Source organism: Spermophilus citellus, assembly GCF_964194105.1.
Source record: "Spermophilus citellus genome assembly, chromosome: 3".
NCBI classification, from domain to species: domain Eukaryota; kingdom Metazoa; phylum Chordata; class Mammalia; order Rodentia; family Sciuridae; genus Spermophilus; species Spermophilus citellus.
In genome coordinates this window covers 204,783,792-204,807,923 of record NC_138184.1, presented here as the reverse complement: position 1 = coordinate 204,807,923, position 24,132 = coordinate 204,783,792, and the positions used below count along the sequence as shown (strand labels likewise).

General features: G+C 34.9%; 1 protein-coding gene across 1 annotated transcript in view; it reads left to right on the top strand.

The window, feature by feature from the left end:
* ZNF804B (zinc finger protein 804B) overlaps positions 1-23,630 on the top strand; it is a gene marked incomplete at its 3' end in the record, with an annotated part of 520,665 nt that extends 497,035 nt beyond the window's left edge. Inside the window, exons 3-4 of the mRNA XM_081287342.1 lie at positions 12,584-12,714; positions 20,024-23,630. Of these exons, the coding sequence (XP_081143468.1) occupies positions 12,584-12,714; positions 20,024-23,630 (3,738 nt within the window). The remainder of the gene's footprint in view (positions 1-12,583; positions 12,715-20,023) is intronic.
* Positions 23,631-24,132: the final 502 nt, after the last annotated feature.

Below are 24,132 nucleotides of genomic sequence, written 5' to 3'. Positions count from 1 at the left end.
CACATCCCTGTATTTTTCTAAAGAAATACTAGATATCCAGGCTTCTACCCTCTCCACTGTTTAAGATATGAACTGGCCAAGTTCTTTAAACTTGGAAAAATATGATCCTATAACTTCAATGCAAATCTAAACAAATTAGGATGTCTGTTGGTTTGCTATGCTGATTTGCTGTTTTTTTTTCTTGCTCCTTGCATTTCAATAGACTTCTATGCAGAAATGCAGATGAATAGTGAAAGCAACTCATTCCAGAACTAGAAAACGTTCATTTATGCTACAAGGACTATGGCACATGCCAAAACTGAATTTCATAATGCTCAATATGCAACCTTTTGAATGGTTTAATATGTAAGATTTTCCATTGATCCCCCTTGGTGGAAAGAATTGAAATTTCGATTGTACATTTTCTTAAGCCTAACAAAGATTGGTTTTTTCATGATGGGGGAAAAATCCATTTTTGATAGTATTAATACCTGATCACAATATTCAAAGATAAGTCTGAAAAAATCAATTTTTATAATTTTATTCAAAAGTACCATATGATTTTGGACTTGAAATCGTAAATGATTCCATCAAACCTATAATTTTTTCAAGATAAGAAAGTCCCATTGGTTTTTTTTTTAGTTGTCAATGGCCTTTATTTTTATTTATTTGTATGTGGTGCTAAAGATCGAACCCAGTTCCTCATACATGCTAGGCAAGCACTCTACCACTGAGCTACAACCCCAGCCCAAGAATGACCCATGAGCAAGTAGTTTTAATGCTAGCAATTTTTGAAGCCCAGTTACCAAAAAATTACCAACTATAAATTTTACCTTTGTGTTTGGTTTTGAACACTAAACTAGTTTAGCAATCTGCAGTTAGTACGACTGTAAGATTTTCTTTTTAACATATTGATGCCTCAAGGAAAAAGAATGATAAATCTAGCTTCGCTTAGCTTTCTGATTATCACATATTGTTTTTATATCACATACTGCTGGCTTTGTTGATTTTTAATCTGAAAATGCAGCTCAGGTGGAGTTTTTCATATTGATTGTGAAAACAGTCTCATCATCATATTAAATGAGTCACTGCTTAAAAGCATCTGAATAGAGACACGACTCTAAATACAAACATCAACGGAATCTTTACTCTCCGTGTCAAGTTCCTAATTGACCATGCAATGGCAGAATCATATCAATTTGGGCAATTAATCAGGTCCTTATCATCACTGAAGAAAATATGCACTATACAAAGATAGTTTCTATTTCTTGGGCAAACACTAAAATTCCTGAGGTAATTTGCTAAATTGTATTTATTATCTGCACTTTAGGAATATTTAGAAACAGATTAAAAACATTTCTGTACAATTGTGTGTTCGTGTGTGTGTAAGTGTGCACAACTAACAAATTTTAGAATGCTTTCTAAACAAAACCAAGCATGAGCCTACATTTTAATCTCCATCTATCTTCATACCCATTGAGATGTCCATAATCAATGAGTCTGTGTCATCTATGTCTCTATGTCATCATGATAACTCTATGTCATCAGATGGTTATAGATAGGGGCTAACAAGTTCAATTTATAAAGGGGGGTATAAAAGTGAAAATGTGTATTCCTGACATCTTGATGCAGCATACTTTAACTCTGATAGAACCTTAATAGAATTATTTTCACTCTCAATTTCCTTAAATTCACCACCATTTCTGAACCTCATCACACTCATATTTAATTCACAAAGTCAACAGATTCTGATCAGAAAATGGTAAATTCTGTGACCTAGTGTGGAGCGGCCAGCACCCCGCCAGGGAGGTGTGAGCCACCTGAGAAATGAAAAGTCTGAAATAATTTGTAAGAAATAAAGACAGAGCCAGAAATTAGATATAAAAAGAAGAGAACCTCATTGGTCTTCTAGCCTTGATAGGAGCTGGAACTGAACAACTGAAAAATGGCCCTGATTCTTTATTTAAGGGGAAGTACGTCAAAGGCAGTGATAAGGTTTCAGTGGGAGGAATCTTTGGTTGGGTGCTTTCTTGGTACTTGCTTTTCTGCATGGCAAGGGTCTTTCAGTAAGCAGGTTGATTGGCATTTTGGCAAGCCACACCCATCTCTAAGCTATTGTGTGGCTCCAGGGGGTCACCTGATCTCAGATGCTGTGCTGAACTTGTGATGGAGCTAGGTAGGATGCCACATGAACCAGGCATTCTCAAACCACCAGCATTGCTGCTGGGAGTTACTGATACCAGGCTTTCCTGCCTAATGGCTTCAATATCGTTTTAGTTCACGCACAGATCATGGATGGCTCCCAGCAATGACTTAATGTATAAGTGTTCCTTTTATCATAAAACATATCAAAATTAAACATTTTTCAGATGTCACCTTTGATCAAATTTATAAAAAATGCTTTTGTATAATTTAAAACGAGTATCATGATGATGCATGATTTCCCTTATAACTAAGAAACTATTGAATCCTCAGTTGATTTGATACACAGAAGGATAAATGTGGTTCAATCCCTCGAGTTATTTGAGGATTGACCCTTACTACATAAAGAAGATTCCATTCAAAATATTCCAACTTATAAATGGTCAAATTATAAACTATGCAGGATAAACTATATAGGCAGTTTAGCTTGCTATCAGATTTTAGTTTTTAATTAAAACATTTATAAATTTTGTGTGTATGTGTGTGTGTAACTCTCAGAGCTCATTGAATAAGAAATCAATGGAATCAACATTAATGAAGGCCTTTCTCCATAGAATTATCCATTTATATCCCTCCCTTACATTTACATTGCTTGGTTTAGAGATTGTGCATAAAGAAATTATCCTACCACAAATAATAATACTGTATAATTCATTTGAAATAATATCAGCACTTTCTTTTGGAGATTGTAAGAATAAATACAACATTCACAGAGGCATAAAAGTAAAGGAAGAAGGAAACTTAAAATATATAATCTGAGTGTTCCACCTAGGACATGAAAAGTCAGAACATATGTCACCTCCCCTCACAGGAGTAAGGTAGGTATTCTAGAAAAATTAAAATTTGCCAATCCCATCAGAAAGCTGAAGTTGCACTATAACTTAATGAAATGAAAGACTAATCTTGGACCAAAATGAGAGAAGCCCTATCACAAGGTGAGTCTGCACCTGTCCATCCACATCATCTTCACTGAATGCTAATAACCAGAATTGCAATAAAAGCAGAAGACATAAAAAGATCCTTTTGTGGTGCAGACAAAGAGGTTTGCCTAAGGTTAAGGATGAAGCAAAAACAAGATAAATCCTTCGATTCAGCACTCTGCGTGAGCATAAGGCAGAGATTTTGGTCATTTAAAAGACCCAGGAAACACTTCCTTAACTTTGGATCCAGCACCAAGTACAGGAAGAGGCTGTATAATATGGAGGGAGGCTCAGGAGAGTTGAGAAAGCCCAACTCTGAGCCTTGAGTGCACAGAAACTAAGGGTGAACCAGGAGAATCACAAGACACATTCCTATGATTTTGATTCTACCTGAGAGTGAGCAGGAGGTCATTAACCACTGTGGGAAGGACTAAACTTCAGTCTGCATTCCAGACCTTGAAGAGATTCTAAGACAAATGTCATCTGCTGCCTAAACTCTGGATTATACTTTTACCAGAAGCAGAGGTCATCTGCTGCTAAAGGGAGGTATGCAAACATGTTCATGGTATAAGTTTTGCAATGAGTAGGAAGCAGTAGTCTGTATGATATGTCAAGAGCTTTGTAATGTTGTGAACAACCAATAAAAAAAAAGAAGTGAGAATGAATCCTTCTGACATGTAGATGTATAAGAAGAAGAAAAAAAGCAAGAAAAAAACGAGAGAGAGATGCTGCCAATAAGCTGTTGACTACAACGTTTCTTTGGGGGAGGCTACCTCAGTGAAGAGGATGACTTTTTGGCAAAGCACCTGGCTGAACAGCTGGAAGGAAAAGACCAAGTGATAAAGAGGTAGGATGCATACTACAAAGAGTCACTGGCTACAATGGAGAGAAGTATTCATAGTCCTAAAGAGTCACCACCAAGCAATATAAGATGGCTACAGAAGAAGTGGAAGCAAAGTTCAAGCAAGATGAATTTTATCTAGTTTGTGCTGATTTTCCACTGAAAATTGTCCCGTGTTACCACAAGCATACCTACCAGAACTTCAGCTGCTCTCCTCCAATCGGCCATAATATACACTCTGTCAATCATCTCCAACAGAACCTGATTGAGCAGGGATGATATATTCAACTCTTAGAATGTATAAAACGTCTTCAACGTTAATTTCCCAGTGGAGACAGACTTTTCCCTGCCAAGAAAATAATTCATCTAAAGAGAAGACCATTAAAGAAAAACATTAGCAGATTCAACAGAACCCCATCACATTTTGATTACAACACTGTGAAATGCCAAGACCTAGATCAAAGATCAATCAAGGGCACTCTTCAATATTAGTAAACTCTACTTAGAATGATTAAAAAAGAAGGGCAGCCCTCTCCTTCTTTTTGAATTTTCATTCAACTTCTATGGGCATAAACTCTTTCTCTTTTAACCCACCTCCATCATTTGGTGAACCTCATACTCTAACAAAACTGTGATCAGGCTGAGGACTAAGTTAATTTGAGTGAAAAGAGGAGAAGGCAACAAATAGATGGACATAGTCTTCTAGAAGTGACATATTGTTTTTCTATTTTAATTTTTTCTCTTTTGATTATGTAAGTTATTTCATTTTAACTTTGATAATCATACAAGTAAAAAGACAAAAATATAATACAAAGTACAAGTAAAAAAAACAAAAATATGATAAGATGAAACTTTTTATGAAAAAATGTTTATGATTACAAATGAGATAAAACATCAGTACAAAGACAACCTTGGCTTGTCCAATCTCTTTCTATCATAAATACTGATGTCTTCACTCCATTCACTGTCAATAGTGAATGTGTTTTCTAATGAAGATCCACACTGTTAAACACACACACACACACACACACACACACACACACACACCCCACACACACACAGAACCACACAACTTATACTTCATGGAACTGTATGTCCCTCACACAAGGGAACTTCACGAAGTGCCAAGGAGCAGCTTTCTACCACTGTTGGAGGTGCAATAGCATCGAGATCAAGATACCTTCTCCTTTTCTATTCCAAGTTACAGGTGCTCAAAGCCTACATGAATCTGAAAACAAACTGAGACAAAACCCTTCAAGGCAGATATTCAGGGCCTCTTTACCAAGTAAAACACAATAGCCATCTACTTCTAGTGTAGGAGAAGACTACTGAAAGAAAGTGCTTCTGTGTTATAGGCACAGAAATGGTAAATATATCAGCAAGTTTCTTTTAAAATTAATGCTTAACATGATTTCTAGATGTATCAAATAAGAAACTAAGAAATTAAGTGTTTACTATTTATACAAAAGTAAAGTATTTGTGAAAACAAAAATCACCTGTTAGAGGGTATGTTTTAGTAAGTTTTTGCATTGCGGTGACCTGCCAAGAACAACTTAGAGGAGAAAAAGTTTATTTTGGTTCAAGGCATCAGAGGTCTCAGTCCATAGATGGCCGACTCCCTTGCTCTGGACCCAGGCAGCATATCATGGGGAAAGGGTCCATTGGAGGAAAGCTGCTCAATCCATGGTGGGTCTGGAAGCAGAGAGAAAGGAAGGGGCCACAGGATGAACAACCTTTCTAGGGTACCCCTCCAGTGACCTACCTTCTCCAGCCACTCCCCATCTGCATCCAGTTACCACCAAGTCAGCATTCAAACTAGGATGGACTGACTAAGTTACAGGTCTCACAATCCCACCATTTCACCTCGGAACATTCCCACATCAACACATGAACTTTTCGGGGCTCCTCACATCCAAACAGCAACAGGGTACTAAATGAGCATATACTACAATATCATTTAATTGGATCATTTTCTAGATTATTTAACATAAATGGTGATACATTAAAGATGCATATTTTGCTTTTTAGCACAACCATGAAAGTAATATTAAATAGGCAAAACTGAGCAATCTAAGAGGAAAAAAAAATGACATACTAGAAATATTTGCTGAACAGAATTCAGGAGAAGCAGCAAATAGGAAAAGGAGTATATGCAACAAAAGAAAATATTTTTAAATATGAATAAATAATTACATTGAATGTAAACCATACAGACTTTTGTTAAAAGAAAAAAATGGATAAAAACTCATCATTCCAATAAGTGACTTTTAGAAGAAATACATTTTTAAAGACACATTTCGTTTAAAGTAAAAAATAATATATCATGCTGACACTACACAATAGAAAATATATAGCACCATACAAATATCAGGTCACATAGACTCACCTCACAAAAAATAATATCAGTTATAAATTATGATATTTAATAGTTACACAATGTTAATTATTTAAGAAAACAAAACAATCCTTAATTCCTGAATATTTATCTAATAACAAAATTCTGAAAAGCATGTAGTAAAATTTGGCAGAAACAAAGAGAACTATGTTCAAAACACAATCATAAGTGCAAAATTTAATATCTTCCTCTTAGTAATGATAAAATAATTAGGCAAACAATTATGTAAAGCAATAGAAGATTTAAACAAAACAGATAGCCAACGTGACATAATTGATATTTATACATATTGAGTGCAAAAAATGCAGAATAAGTATTTTTTGTTAGCAAATGTACATAAAATACTTTTTAAGGTATATAATAGGCTCAGTCATCATAGAACACCTATCAATAACTATCTAAGAAATGTCAGCATTCACAGCATGTTGTCTTTCCATAATAGTATTAAGCTAGAAATCAGTAACAATAACATGTATAGGAAATTAAGGCAGCCACCTTGAATTTGGTCTTCCCAGAGTCCAGAACTGTTAGAAATAAATATTGGGTAAATCATAGCCTATGGTACTCTGTTATAGTCATTACTGATTTGACCAAAACAGTACTAGAATGACACAACAAAGGTACAAGAAAAGATAATACAGACCAATATCACTAATTAACATAGAGGTAAAGTCCTTAACAAATGTTAGCAAATAAATTCATAAATATTTGCAAATAATAATAAATTATGGCTACACAGCATTAATCTTGTCAATGCAAAGTTTAACATAGGTAAAATCATTAGAAGTTATATATGACATAAATAGGTAAAGGGAAAATAATGATATGATCTTTTAATAGATGCAGAAATGTACTTAAATATGCAAAATCCTTGTATCAAAATTATACTGGTTAATTTTCTTTACTTTCCTGTCTTCTGCTTTTCTAATTAATGGATAACAAATGCAAGATGCAATTCTAGTATGAACTATCCCTTTTCTTGTAATTATTCAGACTGTAAAATGATAAAAAACATATCTACTTTCCACCACCCGCTTTGTGCAATAACATTTTCTTTCCCACTATTATTTAGAAATAAGTTTAAATTGTGAAGTACCAATTTTTTAATAAAGTATCTATGCCATAAGCTGTTCTCAGTAAAAGTAGACCTACTGCATACCCTTAATGTTTTAATTTCTAAGTTGTTTATTTCTCTTTAAACAAGATTATCAACAATCATGGTAAGAGTCATTACTTAGATTTTACCAATTTTTGCTTTGCACATTTTAATGCTCTGTTATGAGAAGCATAAAAATTTATCAATGTTATGTTATCTTGATTAATTTGCCTCATTATCATGATAAAATAATCATCCTTATTCCTGGTAATCTATCTTTACTCTAAAATCTATTCTGTTGTATGGTAATATATGCCCTCTAGCTTTTTATTTGACCCATATTAGCATGCTCTATATTTTAATATTCTTTTATTTTAACTCTTAGTGTCTTTGTTTTTCAAGTTTGCTTTTGTAGTTAGGGTTAAACTTGGGGGTTTTTTTGCAAAAAAATACTTATCTTTTAAATCAGTACATAGAAGCATTAAAATTATACATATTAATGGGATCCCAATGTATTTAGATATGTCCATACATTGTGTTATGTTCAAATCAGGTTGAAGGCAGCCATCTCCTCACGTATTTATCATATTTCTTTACTGCAAAAACTTTCAAAATCTTTTCTTCCGCTTTTTGTAATATACAATAACCTAGTGTTATCTATACTCTCTACACTGTGCTACATACAGAACACCATGGCTTTTTGCTCTATCAAGCTCTGCCTTAGTATTCCTTGATCAACATTATTCTACCACACCTGCCCTCTTCCCTGGCAATCACCATTCTAACCTCAACACCTGAGACCAACTTTTCAGATTCCAAGCATAAACAAAATCATGTCCTAGTGTTTTTTTTTCTGTACCTGGATTATTTCAGTTAACATAATAATCTCCAGTTCTATCCATGTGGCCCATGAACCAGATGTCATGTTTTTGTGGCTGAACAGTGTTCCATTATGTTTAGATCTTGCCTTTTTATCTATCCCTTTGAGTTTGGTTGTATGGGCCATTTATATTTAATGTGGTTATTGATGTGTTTATATTTAAGTTACTATCTATTTATTTTATAATTGTCCTATCTGTTCTAGCTTCCTTTTAAATTTTTCTTCCTTCTTTTGGATTGCATGAATTTTAATGGTTTACTTTCATCTCATTTGTTGTCCTATTGCCTAAAATACCTTGTTTTGCCATTTAAATGGTTGCTGTAGGGTTTATAGTATACTTCCATGATTTGTCACAATCTACCTTCAATTATTATCACATAGCTTCATTTAGAGCAGAAGAGTATTTCAACAGTGCACTGTCACTCCTCCCCTCCCAGGCTTGGTTTTATTGTTGTCATTTATTTTATTTATAAATTTATTGGAAAACTCAAAATATATAGTTCATGTTTTCGTTTAAACAATATAAATATATTGAAAAAATAACAAATACATCTGATGTTGTTTTCTCTGTAGTTGTCATTTCTTCTGCTGTTCATCCTTTAGTGTCTACATACATTTGTTTTATTTTCTTCTTGCCTGATGACATCCATTAATATTTTCTATTGTGCGTATCTAAGGTGATGAAGTCTTTCAACTTTTTCATGTTTGAAAATATCTTTATTTTACCTTTTTTTTAAAGATGATTTCACTTGGTATAGAATTTTATTTTGATAGTTTTTTCCCTTAGAAATATAAAGATATTTCTCCACTGTATTCTCTCCTCCTCCTCCTCTTCTTCTCCTTCTCCTTCTTCTTTTTAATTGCTATAAATTCCATAGAGTAGTTTTGTGATTCTGCTAAGTTACTTGGAATCAATTGGTTTTTTCCCTATTTTTATGGTTCCTTAGGTTACCTCAAAATAGTGCTAATAATAGCTAATTATTCTCTACTAAAGCAAATTTCCCTGATTTCTGTGCTGAACATTCTGTGAGGTTGTTCAGTTTTGTTGGTGAGAACCAGCATGATCTTTGGCCTTATATGGATGCCAGAACTTCTTCCTTTAATTTTTTAGGTGGTTTTCTTTCTGACCTGGAGTAGTTTCTTCACCCACATGCAATGATCACTATGCTGAAACCTTAAGGCAGAATGTGAGCATTTTCTATATGCAAACCTGAGCAGTGACAAGTGCAAATCTGAACAGATGTCTTTAGTCCCAGTCTCTCTCCCAGTTTCTGTGTTCCTTCAACATTTTAATTTTGACTGTTCCATCAACACAACAAATCTTCTAACTATTCCTGTATGCTTCTAAAGTATGTTGTGTGCACCCCTATTAAGAAACAATGCCATTTGACCCAGCTATTGCCCTACTCGGACTATTTCCTGAAGACCTTAAAAGAGCACACTACAGGGATACTGCCACATCGATGTTCATAGCAGCACAATACACAATTGCTAGACTGTGGAATCAACCCAGATGCCCTTCAATAGATGAATGGATAAAAAAAATGTGGCATTTATACACCATGGAGTATTACGCAGCACTAAAAAATGACAAAATCATGGAATTTGCAGGGAAATGGATGGCACTAGAGCAGATTATGCTTAGTGAAGCTAGCCAATCCCTAAAAAACAAATACCAAATGTCTTCCTTGATATAATGAGAGCAACTAAGAACAGAACAGGGAGGATGAGCAGGAAGAAATGATTAGCATTAAATAGAGACATGAGGCGGGAGGGAAAGGGAGAAAAAAAAGGGAAATCACATGGAAATGGAGGGAGACCCTCATTGTTATACAAAATTACATTTAAGAGTTTACGAGGGGAATGGGATAACAAACATGGAGGGAAATGAATTACAGTAGATGGGGTAGAGAGAGAAGATGGGAGGGGAGGGGAGGGGGGATAGTAGAGGATAGGAAAAGTAGCAGAATACAACAGTCACTATTATGGCAGTATGTAAAAATGTGATGTGTAACCGATGTCATTCTGCAATCTGTATTTGGGAAAAAATGGGAGTTCATAACCCAGCTGATTCTAATTTATGAAATATGATTTGTCATGAGCTTTGTAAAGTTGTGAACATCCAATAAAAAAAAAAGAAACAATGGAGTGTTACTCAGTCATAAAAAGAAATTACTTTATGACTTTTGCTGGTAAATGGATGGATCTGGAGACTCTCAGGCTAAGTGAAAGAAGCCAATCCCAAAGAACAAAGGTCAACCTTTCTCTCAGATATGTGGATGCTAAAACACAAGGGGAAAGGGGGAATAGAAGTTCAGTGGATTAGACAAAGGGGAGTAAAAGGAAGGGAGCAGGGATAGGAATAGGAAAGAGTGAAATGAGTCAGACATAATTTTCCTATGTTCATGAATACACCATAGTGAATCTTCACATCATGTACAACCACAAGAACGGGTTCCTAATTATAATAAGATATACTCCATGTATGCTTAATATGTCAAAATATACTTATCTGTCATGTATAACTAAAAGGAACAAATTAAAAATTTTTAAAAATTTAAAAAAAGAAGCAACACTGTCTTGTAAAAAGAACCTCTTTGTTTGTCTCCCTGGAAGGGAAAAATATTTGATTTGCACATTGCTGTTTCCCAGAGGAGTAATAGTAGAAATTAACATGTTACAAACAGCATTTGTTGTTGGGTGAATGAAACCAAATGCATAATCATTTACATAGCTAAAAAAATAGAAGTAGTCCTGAAATCTGAAAGCTAATGAAAAAAACCGGTGTTCCCCAAAGTTTCAAATAAGATTCCAATAATTACATAAACCAATGGATCAAATTCCTCTCCTAGATTAAGAAAGTTGAATATGCTGGAAATACCAAACAAATAAATATAGAGTATTTTGTGTTTATTAATAACCAAAAGAAAAAATATATGACCCGTTCCTGTTCTTCAAAATAGCCCTCTTCTCTCTTTGACACAGCTAAACTGCATTTTATGGGTGCTTCTAAATTGGGTAGGACAATTTCTGAAAGGCTTTTGCTCATAAGACAAGCCTCCACTCCAGTAAGTAGGTAGAACATGTTCCCTTTCAAGAATGAAGCTAATGGGCATTGAAGATTTTGGTCCTTGTTCTAGCTGTAGAAAAGAGTCTGCTCCAGTGGTATTGATAGCTTTGTTGTTTTTTCCATATCCAGGGAACATCCTTTAAACCTGACTTGAGAACTAAAAGCAGATTAAACAGATACAAATTTTAGACTGTTTAAAATCACATTGCATGTGTTAAGAGACATTAATCTTCAAATGCACTCCCAATTCAGGATTAAGCCTCAAATGTAAAGATCTTTATTTGATTGTAGCTATTTCTCAATTCATTCAATATCATTAAGTGTGCTTAGAGGGGCTAGGGATGTGGCTCAAGTGGTAGCGCGCTCGCCTGGCATGCATGCAGCCCGGGTTGGATCTTCAGCACCACATACAAACAAAGATGTGTCTGCCAAAAAACTAAAAAATAAAAAAAAAAAAATTCTCTCTCTCTCTCTCTCTCTCTCTCTCTCTCTCTCTCTCTCTCTCTCTCAAAAAAAAAAAAAAAAGTGTGCTTAGTGGCAGGTTCTGAAGTTGAAATACAAACAGGTAATGGGCAGCATCCATTCTGCACATAACTCAATTGTTTTAGAGAAAAGATTAATTAAAAGAAATGTAGGTTAATTTAAATAAAGCAAGGCAAATTCTCTATCCTGAAGCTTTAAATCCTTGACCCATTTTTTTTCTCATTCTGGATACAATATAGAAGTCTGCATTTGATACATATCTTCACCTAAAAAGTGAACTAAAATTACATTTAGAGCTTTGAGTTAAACATTTCATGGTAACAGAAGCAACTGATGGAAAGAAGCTTTTTCCACCCATTGAATTTAATGAGTATCTTTACAGGTGAGTGGAGGAAAGCACATCCTATAATCTCCTCCTTCATACCCCTTGGTATTTCTCATGTTTGTCTCATTTGTGTTTTCACAGACATTCTGATGGTTGTAGTTGTGTAGCCAGGGTGATCTCAGCAAGGACTGGGGTCCAGCTAGCAACACATTTCTTTAGTGAATCTGACAAGCTTTGAAAAATAAGCTAGTTAACATCTACATTTATCTACTATTGTATCTTTTACCTTTTATCTCTGCACTCGGGACTAGGGTTAATAAGGAGCCTGGTGGATTGAAAATAATATATTACTTATTTATGGTATCCTTTCTGTTTTTCTTTTTTTTCTACAGAGACTGAAAGAACTAAAGCAGCGGGAATTTGCTCGAAATGTGGCTTCCAAGTCATGGAAAGATGAGAAGAAACAAGAAAAAGCACTTAAACGACTTCATCAGCTGGCTGAGTTAAGGCAGCAGTCTGAATGGTGAGAATTAGAAGGATCTAAGATGCTTCAGAATTCCCTTCTGCCTCTGGGAAAATTCCAATGAAAAACTCTTCTTAGTTCACTCTAACTAAAATCTACTTGGTTCAACAGTTATGTCTGAGGGCCAATATTTCCAATAGTTAAAGGCTTATAAATTAATTACTTTTATGATCTGATTTTTTTCTTTCCCAATGTTAATTTAATGTGCCCTTAAATGAAATGATCCCAGAATTATTCCAATATACTAGTATTTATTTTATCAAGTTGATTCAAATGAATTAATGTTGTTCCTCAGTAATGTAGGTTTTTTAATAATAATTTAAAATCCATAAATAACAATGCATCTTTTTTTTGGGGGGGGTGGGGATACATCTTCTGTCCGTTCCCCTGTATACACCTAAATCTAGAATAAATGACACTGTTATTGGCCGACAAACAAGATGTAATTAATGCAGTTAAATTTACCACACAGTGGCATTTAAATTGATAATTATAACAAGCATTACACTAATACATTCTTGTAGCTGAAAAATAGCCATTTTATAAAAGCTTGGAACCACTGAATACTTCAAAGTTGTTACCTGGAATGCAATTAAATTAGTAAATTGTGATTTGTGTTCATATGAATCATAAAGTATAACACTAATGTAGCTAATTAATACAGCTGACAGCAGCCTGGTGAATTGTGAAATTTATAGCTCTGTGCCAGAATTTAAACCCCTGTTGTTTAAAAGGAAAACAATATACAATAATAGGAGTGAGTGGCTTAATTATAATACCGTAAAATTTTAGACTTGAAGTGTGATTCTAAGGCAATATTTATTTTTTTAGCCTCAACTATGAGTGAAAATAATATTCAGCTTACATATATTCATGTATTTATAACTCTTAGAGTAATTCAATTAACTTTATGAGAAACATAATATATAATCAGATTAAAAATAAATGAGAAATTTAGTATAAAGAAAAAAATAAAAGCACAATATGTATCCAGAAGTGAGGTTAATACAAAAATGAAGCACTAAGGTCCCAAACAATCATAGAGACAAAAAACACATTTGGTGCTGGAATTTTTTACCAGCCAATACAAGGAACTTACAACATGTTATTCATGATATTAAACATAAGGTATCAGATTGTCTTTGGGAAAATAGAACTTAAGAAGAACAAGTCACATGCTTACTGGTAGGTAATGGTAGGATACAGGAAAAAGTCCTGAGAAGATGCCAATTGCTACATGATTAATTCTGAGATGCAATAGGTCAGATCATGAAAAATGGGTCAGATCATAGAAAAACATCCTTAGTATAGATCCTCTTAGGTTAGGCCAGATTTGTCTGGCTGTGCTATAAATCTGAGTAACCTTAACAAACATAATTGTAGTTGTTTTGCTACTATGGAAGATGTCTCACTTGTACCTTTCTACTCACACTTGTAGTTTGCTTTGGGATGTTTAAAGGCTCAAAGGAGCCCTAAGGATGTTGATGGGGATGGGGATGGGATGAGGATGTTGACAGTTGATATTTATGATAATAATAATCATGTATTATTTGAATTTCTAAGTTTGCCTGAGCTACCCATTATGGTACTCCAAATTAAAACATTCATTCTATTAAGTTTCAGATGTCCTTCTGGAAACCTCATTTACTACAAACACAAGCTTAAGCACATGTGGGTTGGTATCCTCTGTAGACTTGGCAGGCTCTGTATGTGGCAATGTGTTCATACTCTTAGGAAAAGGATGAAACTTCCAGACACAGGACTTGAAACCAGGAAAATTATTTCTTGTTTGATGTTATTTATTACCTGTCCTCTAGCCAATTATTCTATCTTAAACAATTTCATGACCTCAGGGAAATCCCTTAGTGAAATTATTAAATATTTCTATTTTGGTAGCTTAATTAACAAATCAAATTAAAAATGAAAAGACCAAGAAAAATATAATTTATATTGCCCTTCTCCTAGATAACTCTTCTTTGTACTTTGTCCTTTGTCCTCATAATGAGGGCTTCTGAGTAGGATGATCCAGATAACAAACTTCTTGTATGATGCCTTGGGAAAGAGAGGCAAACTTAGCCAGAGTAAAATATTTGGATCAGATTGATGGTAAATGGTGGCGGAAAACTGGTAATGGGTTGTATATAGGGCAATCAACTTCTGTTGATAGTTTCATTCAACCAGGATCCTCAGCAAGACTAGATATTCTATAGAGAAGCAGATATTCACTCTCTGTGTCTAAACTTGTAATAGGTGTTTACGCCTAGGAACAGTATACCTTGATATGGAGATTCTTGCAACATTTACAAATTTTTGTACTGTTGATTCTGAGAATATGAAGGTCCTTTTATAAGAGCTGAATAACGGGACATTAGAAAATAATACCCTTAAAGAAATCATGTTGTTTTAATAAGTTTTATTTCCTGTTTAGAAAATATACTTTTTGTACAGAAGAGAACTAAATTCTACATTTATTTAATGTGCTTAGTATTAGAATTTTGAGGGAACTATTAGAATGGATAATCCATTAATAAGATTTAAAGGATTACCCCTATAGTTGCTTTCTGACTAGCTATTATGAATAAAAATAATTAGGTTAAAAAACACAAAGAGAAACCAAAGAAGCTTTAAAGAAGAGAATGAAAGAAATAATGAGGAGATAACTTCAAAAATTAAAGCTTTACAGAGCATGGTTGCCAAATGCTAGAGAATAAGGGAAATGGGGAGGTCTTAGTTAATGCACACAAGTTTTCAGATATAATTTCTGAGGATATAATGTGGAGACTGGTGACTATAGTTAATAATACTATATTGTTTACTTGAAATTTGCCAGAATAGTGGATCCTAAGTGTCCTAACTCCCCTACATCTATACCACTGTAATTGTACATGATAATAGATGTCAATTAATTTCATTGTGGTAATAATTTCACAATGGATACATATATCAAATCATTGTGTCATACACCTGAAATAAATACAATTTTTATTTCTTAATTATACTTCAATAAAACTGGAAAAAAGTTAAAGCTTTAATAATATTACAATACATAAACTTGTATTAGAATAACAGAATTTAAAATTTCTACCATGAGGGTAGAAAATTAGGATTTTCCAAAATAATAAAAATAAATTCAATTCACAATAAAGAAAATTAAAGTTTAAAAATCAACAAATCAAAAAAAATTAAAGCATGAAAATGAGATTATAATACATTGTAATAGATTAACAGTGAGGATAAAACATGAAAATTTGTCAAAAATCTATAATCGTACATGCAAATTGGATTCTTAAATGAAAACAAAAATTAAGGACCAGAATTTAAGAACAAAGCATAACAAAAAAATAAAATTAAAATAAAGAGGTTTAAAATATTTAAAAGCATGTAAGAGGAAGAAGCTTGCACTTTAGAGAGATAAATAGTAAAATAAAACAGCCATCAGGAAAGAACATTTAGATTAACATATATCAAAGCAAGAAGATGCACAAAACATTGCCAGGATAATAAAAAAATATTATTAAGCAAAGTATGTATTTGCAATATAAAATAGAAGCATTAAAATATCTGTATCATAATGGAATCTCAGAAAGAAAAATGATAATGCACATATTGTGAGCTCATTTCTGCCCAGTAGAGTACCAATAACATCACATTGTCCTAAATTCTTGGAGGAAGTGACTTAATTCAGAAGCATAATTCTTAAACCAAAGTGTGGCTGAAAAATATGGAAAAGAGTCTGTGGGACCAAGACAAAGTTCAGGACTGCAGCTATTTCTGAACCTTATGCTTCTGATACTAGTGTTGAGAATCCAATCTGATCTGAGTGCCATTTCATGGTGTGGAAGTCTGAACACCTGAGAAACACCAAGACAAGCAGAGAAAATAAGTTTTATTTAAAGGACAGAACAGAGACAGATTTATCCTGGGGGGGAAAGAAGGGGATCCAGAGCTGGCATCTGGGGAGTGTGTGGGGGTGTCCTGTCCCTTTCATCCTTTCTCTCATGTCCCCTCTTTCCCTTATCTTGTTTATGTGACCAAAAGCTGGTAAAGAAGCCTTCCACAAGTGCCCCTTCCAGCCCTTTTGGCAGGAAGGGAACCACCCAGGAGGTACTTCATTAACAACTCCTAGTTGGGAGAAACAGTTCCCTGGAGGCAGGTAACCCTGGCAACAGGTGAGGAAGAGGGAAAGTGTCCTGAAGGTATTAGCATTTTATTTCTTTTCCTTTGGAACCATTCCCCATTTTCCCATCCTGATCCGATCATCTATCTACACTAGCTGCCTGTCCTTTTTGTTCACTTCACTTCTATCCCCAGGCTACAGGTATTTTAAAATATCAGCAACACTACAGTAAAACTCTGAGTTTTCCACTTTTCTTCATGCTGGAAAAAAATATTCAATACCCCATACAGTGTCTTAGAATGTTCCTCCAAATTCTTCATATGAGGTATGCCTAAAATCACCTTTCTAAAGATCATGAAGAGATTCAACAAAAGGAGAATATTGTAATGAATAAGAAGATAGTTTTCCTTGGGAAACAGTTGCTATAAGAAACAGAGATCAGTCATAGAAACTTTCTAAATTTAATTTTCTACAAGATTCAGGGGAACAATTTAACTCTAAAGCTATAGTCATTAATTCATGAGAAGAGACAAAGTCTGAAATCATTGAAAACTAAATTATTGCTTGTAAGTTAAAATTCATATGGACATAATAACAACAGATTGTAATATTTTAAGAAACAGAGTCAGTTAAATTAAAATTAAATATGAGAAATTCTCCCTGAATGAGAGCAAAAGACTAAGGCAGAAAAATATCAAAATAAAACATAAGACCTAAAGGATATATTCAGGAAAGTCAATAATTTTACCAAAGTCTCCAGTACAAGAAATAAGGACAAGAATAAAACAATATCCAGAGACACCACAGAATGAATTTAAACTGAAAGTAATCAAGGAATAATAGTAAAAAACCTGAAGAATATATATCATATGTTAAGCAACTATAATAAATATATTTTATACAAATAAAAAATAAAAATTATAAAATCATACTAATGAATAGCTGATACATTATAAAATTAATGGCTAATTAAAAATGCATTTAATATTAAAATATAAAGACAATGAAGCAAAGTATATTAAATTTAGTAGACAAAAGGAATGTGACTATACATGTCTATGCTGATTGACCAAATAGTCATAGGTGAAGCCAACAACAAAGAATTTTGCAGAGAAGGACTCAGCACTAATATAATGTAGTATCATAATAACATAAGTGTTGCATGTTATTTTAATACTTTATATTCTAGAAACAAATAACTAGATAAAAATCCAAAATAGATAAAAACAACCATAGGTGTTTCTGACAGGTAGCAGCTAGACATAAGCAGTAGGAATATGAAGTCAAGAGGATAATGTGCTGCCATCCCCCACGTTACATGCTTTTTTGATTTTAAACATTGATTTTACTTTTAGTTGTAGCTGTACACAATACCTTTATTTACACATGGTGCTGAGAATCGAACCCAGGGCCTCAGATGTGCTAGGCCAGTAGTCAACCACTGAGCCCCAGCCCCAGCCCACATGCTTTGTTAATAAAAAGCAATTTACCTAGGGCCACTCTGGCTAAGTCAATAGGATATGTTACAATCCTTAGCAAATAACCTGGAGACCTATTGTAAGGGCCAGCCTACCAATGAGAACACATGGAAGGGGGATAGTTTTATGATTTTTATGCAAATCAAAGACTCCAAGACTCAGAAAAACAAGATAATTAAAAGCAGAGATAACTGACTATAGAATCTGTAGAAAAGCGAGTTCCAATTAGAACCCCTGTCAGAGAAGGCTAAGGTGATCCACAGTTGCCTTTCAGTCTCCAGCATGTCATTAATGGTAAAATCCTCCTTATCCCCATGGGTTCCCCACTCAGGTATGTATGGGTAATATCATGTGCATTAGGGACTTAAAAATCTGATTAAAACAAAACAAAAAAATATCTGTGATGGAATCCTAGTCTCAGTCAAAACATGAGCGGTGGTACTTAGGCTGGACTCTCTAGAAACTTCCTTAGGACCCCAAACAGAACTGGGAAACAAAGGTGTGCACATCACTTTCCTATCTGGGAGGATCCACTTTCTCCCATGAGATTGCCCTTTTTCCCTTCTCCTTTTCCTTGTAATAAACTTTTCTGTATTTTCCACTAAGTCTTCTTGTATGTTGCCTGAAATTATGCAAAAGCCCAAGAGCAAAGAGCACACCACAATCTCCAGTAACATTTCCAAGCACGTGAAAAAAGATAAAGGAAAAGAAATTCACATCAAAGTAAACAATGAGTTAAATGATGTGATTCACAACTCCCCCTACCCCCATAAAGCCTTTCTTGAAGCTGCATGTTTATAAGTAGAACATTAAAGGGAGAAATCATTTTAATCTAACATATTGGCATTTCTGTTTTTCTCTTCGAATTACTAATGAAGTTCAGTAGAATGCATAATCTTTTAAAACCTTTATAAGACAAATAATATACATGTGCAGATTATAAAAAATGTATTGGTCAGTTAGAAGCAAAAGAAATATTTCAAAATCATTGTTAATATCGAGACAACTTGTAAATACCCATTACTTTCTTATGTCTTTATTATGATCAGTAAAAGATGTGGTAAGTCATAAAGAAAGAACTAACTACCTTGTTTTGAAATTAAATAAGCACAAGGCAATTTTAGAACTATAACAAAAGGCTAGAACTTATGTATAAAGCAAATTTAAGAAATTTTTTAAAGTTGTAGATGAACACAATACCTTTCTTTAAATTTATTTTTATGTGGTGTTGAGGATCGAACCGAGTGCCTCACACATGCTAGGCAAGCGCTCTACCACTGAGCTACAACCCCAGCCCAAGAACTATTTTAATACCTTCAAAGTTGTCTTAATTCTATTTAATTTCTTAATGTGAATACATTGATTGGAAAATTCTTATGAAATATGTTAAATCTGCATTCCAAAGAGTCAGTCTATTCTAGAAGATGTATAGTATATTGGAAACACAACACTTTATTTTCTTTTGCAGTGCTAGTATAAAATATTCACTTGCTATTGCCTTTTACTAATTTTAAAATACTACACTTAAATAAAACGATTTAGAAATAGCCCCTATAGAACTCTTATACTGACTGTACAAGCATGATAAATGGTTAGATGTAGTTAGCTCATAAGTGGTGGAATCATTCATCATAGAAACACCATGAAATGTTCACATGTGGCTACAATTCCAAATCTAATGTCTTAATCATTTAAATATTCATTGTATTTACAGTGTTTCTGGAAGTGGACCAGCATTCAAAGCCCCCAGGATGACCATAGAAAAGCAACTCCAGCAGGGAATTTTCCCAGTTAAGAATGGGAGAAAAGTATCATGCATGAAGAGTACACTTCTCCTTAAGGGAAAGAATCTCCCCAGAAGCACCTCTGATAAACAGCGGTTTCCCATGCCAAATCGACACCAATTACAACCGGACAGACGTTGTTTGTTTGGAAATCAGATACCACAGACATCTTCAGATCTCAGCAATACAAATCACAGAACAGGAGTATCATTTTCTTTTTCAAAAAAAGTGCATCTAAAATTAGAATCTTCCGCATCAGTTTTCAGTGAGAACACAGAAGAAAGCCATGATAGTAACAAGTCACCCACCTATAAAGCAAAACAAACAGTGGAGAAATGCAAGTGCTGTAGGCTTGCAAAAGAGGATACACACCCCTCTAAGGAAAAAGAAGCACACATCTCACCAAGCCATCTGGAGAGTGTTTTACACAACACCTTCTCCCTGAGCTCTAAAATTTTGCAAGAGAAAAATGACTCCATTGATGAGACAATGGAAAATTCAATTGGCATTCAGGCTTCTTTCTCTAAATCTAACTTCAGTCTTTCAGATGTAGATTTTCCTCCTTCCAGTAAAGAGAAAGGAACTAGAAATACATTGAAGAACACTTCTGAAAACTGCATTAATTACCCCTGCCAAGCACATGCTTCCTCCAACCCACCAAACATGTACAAGCACAGTGATGCCAAGGTATTCAAATGTCTGGATAAGTTTTCATCACCAGAGTCAAGTGAACAAAAGAGTACACTGTGTTTGAATCCCAATTCCAGAATGCAGAACCGAGACAAATCTTCAGAAGAAACAGAAAGAGTTAGCAAAGATATGCAAAGACTTCTGAAAGAGGGGTATCCCCATGATATGACACCCAAACCACTGCCTTTCCTCCGTGTGCAAAGCAAAGATGGCCACACCACTCTCCAGTGGCCTGTGGAACTTCTGCTCTTTACAAAAACAGAGCCCTGTATCTCTTATGGTTGCAACCCATTATATTTTGATTTTAAACTTTCTCGGAACACGAAAGATGGCCATAATCCAGAGGATTTAAAAACAAAATTGGGCAAGGAATCCTTGGAAATGAAGACAAAAATAGAGAGCCACATCTCAGGTTTAATCAAAGACCAACAAAAATTGATCCTAGAAGAGAATCAGTCTCTGAAACCAAAGATGATGATAGCTAATCCAGATTGGGAAAATTTCCGGAGAAAATATAATTTGGGCTATGATGATTCTGAGCCAAATAACAGTGATCATAATCTTAGTGCAAGTAATTTGAAATTGAAAAGTCCTGAAGTGCCTGCTTACCTTGATACACCTCTAAAGGACTGTGTAGGAAACAACAACAATAATAATAACAGTGATAATGAACTTGAGGAATCTTCAAGGACCCATTGGCAAAGTTGTGGAAGAGTAGTTCTTAATGATGCAAATGAGGGTCTATCCTGTCCGCCTCACATCTCTAGGACCAAAAAGCATAAACTGATTCACTGTGATCCTCATTCAGAATTTGAAGATGAAAACCAATTCACCTGGAATTCTAGTCCTTATATAGTAGGGGGTCACAGCGACTATGGGAAGGATGTCAGTGTGATTTTGAATAGCAACAGTATCAACACAGCCAGCAGTGCTTCTGGATGTGGAAACCAAAGTTATAAGAGATGTTCTCCAAAGTCATCTCTGAGTGGACAGTCTAGCCCTTTGGACACATCCCTTAGCAGCATTCCCAGCTTGAGTAGCATTTGTTCAAGTCATGGGCCCAATGGTAACAGCAGTAGTAATTTTCTCTACTTTTGTAAAAGAGAAGACAGCTCAGTTGAGAGGCACAAACAGAAACACAAAAGGCACAATTGCCTCTACTGGTCTGGTGAAATAACAAAGAGCAACTTCCTGCAGTCAGAAACACAGAGAGACAGGAACTGTAAATTGTGGGAGTCATTTAAGAATAAAAAATACTCCAAGCATAGACATTGTCACTGCCGAGAAAGGTATAAATGGGGTAAAAATCAACAATTTTCAGGGCCAAAATCCACGAGAATCATTCATTGTGAGTCTGGCTCACAGGTTTCCTGTGAAAACCCAACTAATTGCCAGGGACTGCAGCACAATAGATTTGGATCTTACTCAAGAGAGAGAATTTGTTGCTTAAATAAAAACAAGAGGAGTCAAGAGTCTTTGGACAGCCCTCACATTTGTGATCTGGGAAAAGTGAAGCGTGGCCAGTGTGACTCAGGGACTGTCAGCTGCCTTCTAAGAAACTGTTCCAGTGGCCCTTCAGAAACCACAGAATTGAACATTAGAGAAGGAGAAAGGAGCCCCCTGACAGCCAAAAGCCTTTTAGAAAGAGTGCAGACCAAGAGGTTTCAGGAACAATCAACAAACTTTGAAGTTTCTTCAAACAGCTATAAAAATGAATCACAGACTCATTCAGAAATCCAGTGCACATTTCAACTCGTGTCACCCGGTAGTAACAGACCAACATCGCCTTTGTCTGAAAAAAGACAATACACGAGAAAAAGAAGAAATGAAGAAGGCAATGCAGTACAAAGGACTATCGAGAAAGACAAAGTCAAAGGTTCACAGACAAATAATTTTACTGTTTTCACAGACACCGATTGTGATAACCATCTAACTCGAGGTATAATTCATGTGGTAGCAGATTCTCAGTCACCAAACACAAAGAAGAACACCACAACAAAAGAACAATCAAACTCTTTAATTAGTGAAGTCCAACCTTTTATTCCAAACTGTGACCCAGTACCAAATGATTTCCCAGGTGCTTTTCTGTCTAATAGATATACTAGTATAACTGATTCAACGGAGACCAAAGAGGACCAAATAAATCTAGACGTACAGGATGTAAGCATGCATATGAATCACGTAGAGGGGAATATAAACACTCACTATGACAGAACTATCCAGAAACATGACAGAGTGGAAGATGAATTAGAAGAGTGTCATAAATCTCTCTCTCCCCCTTTAATTCAACAGCCCATTACATTTTCTCCTGATGAAATAGATAAATATAAGCTTCTACAGCTGCAAGCCCAGCAGCATATGCAGAAACAGCTCCTGTCAAAGCATCTTCGAGTTTTGCCTGCTCCTGGGCCCAATGCCTTCTCTCCGGCCTCGGCTGTACAGACGGTTCCAGTCCACCAGCATGCTTCCATCACCACCATCCACCACACGTTCCTGCAGCATTTCGCTGTTTCTGCATCCATAAGTTCCCACAGCGGTCACCTCCCTATAGCTCATCTGCATCCTCTTTCACAGCCACACTTTACTCCTATCTCATTCTCAACTCTGGCTCCAACCATTATCCCCCCACACCCCACTTTCTTAGCAGGTCACCCCCTGCATTTAGTCACAGCTGCCCCCTTTCACCCATCTCACATAGCACTTCAGCCCCTGCCCCCTGCAGCATTTATCCCCACATTGTTTGGCCCCCACTTAAATCCAGCCACAGCTTCAATCATCCACTTGAATCCTTTGATCCAACCAGTGATCCAAGGTCAAGATCTTTGCCATCATTCTTGCTCCAGCTAGATGCAACAGTTAAAGGAAGGGAAAGAGGCCTTAAATATGTCAGCACACTTGAACTAATAGGTATTAATGCTTCTTTTGTGGAGAAATAAAATGAATTGTCACTGCCTAGAAAATGATATATTTAAAGTGTTCTGATTATTATAAGATTTAAAATATTGGTGCCAATTCAAAATGTGACATATATATATACAATATATATATAATATATATATATATATATATATATATATATATACACACACACACACACATATGTATATATAAAGAGACTGAATTATCAATATTAAAACAGGAGCATTTTAAAAATTTCTTTTATCTGAAAAAAAAATAATAGGGCAAATTTAAAATAATTTTATGAAAATGTACCAGGAAAGTGGTAAAGAATTGTTTTGAATTTTTTTCTCATATAATGTTACAAAATGATATGCAAAAACATCAGGCAGCCCACTAATATGACAAAGAAAAATAGAAAAAAAAATACCCTACGTTCTTTGTGTTCATA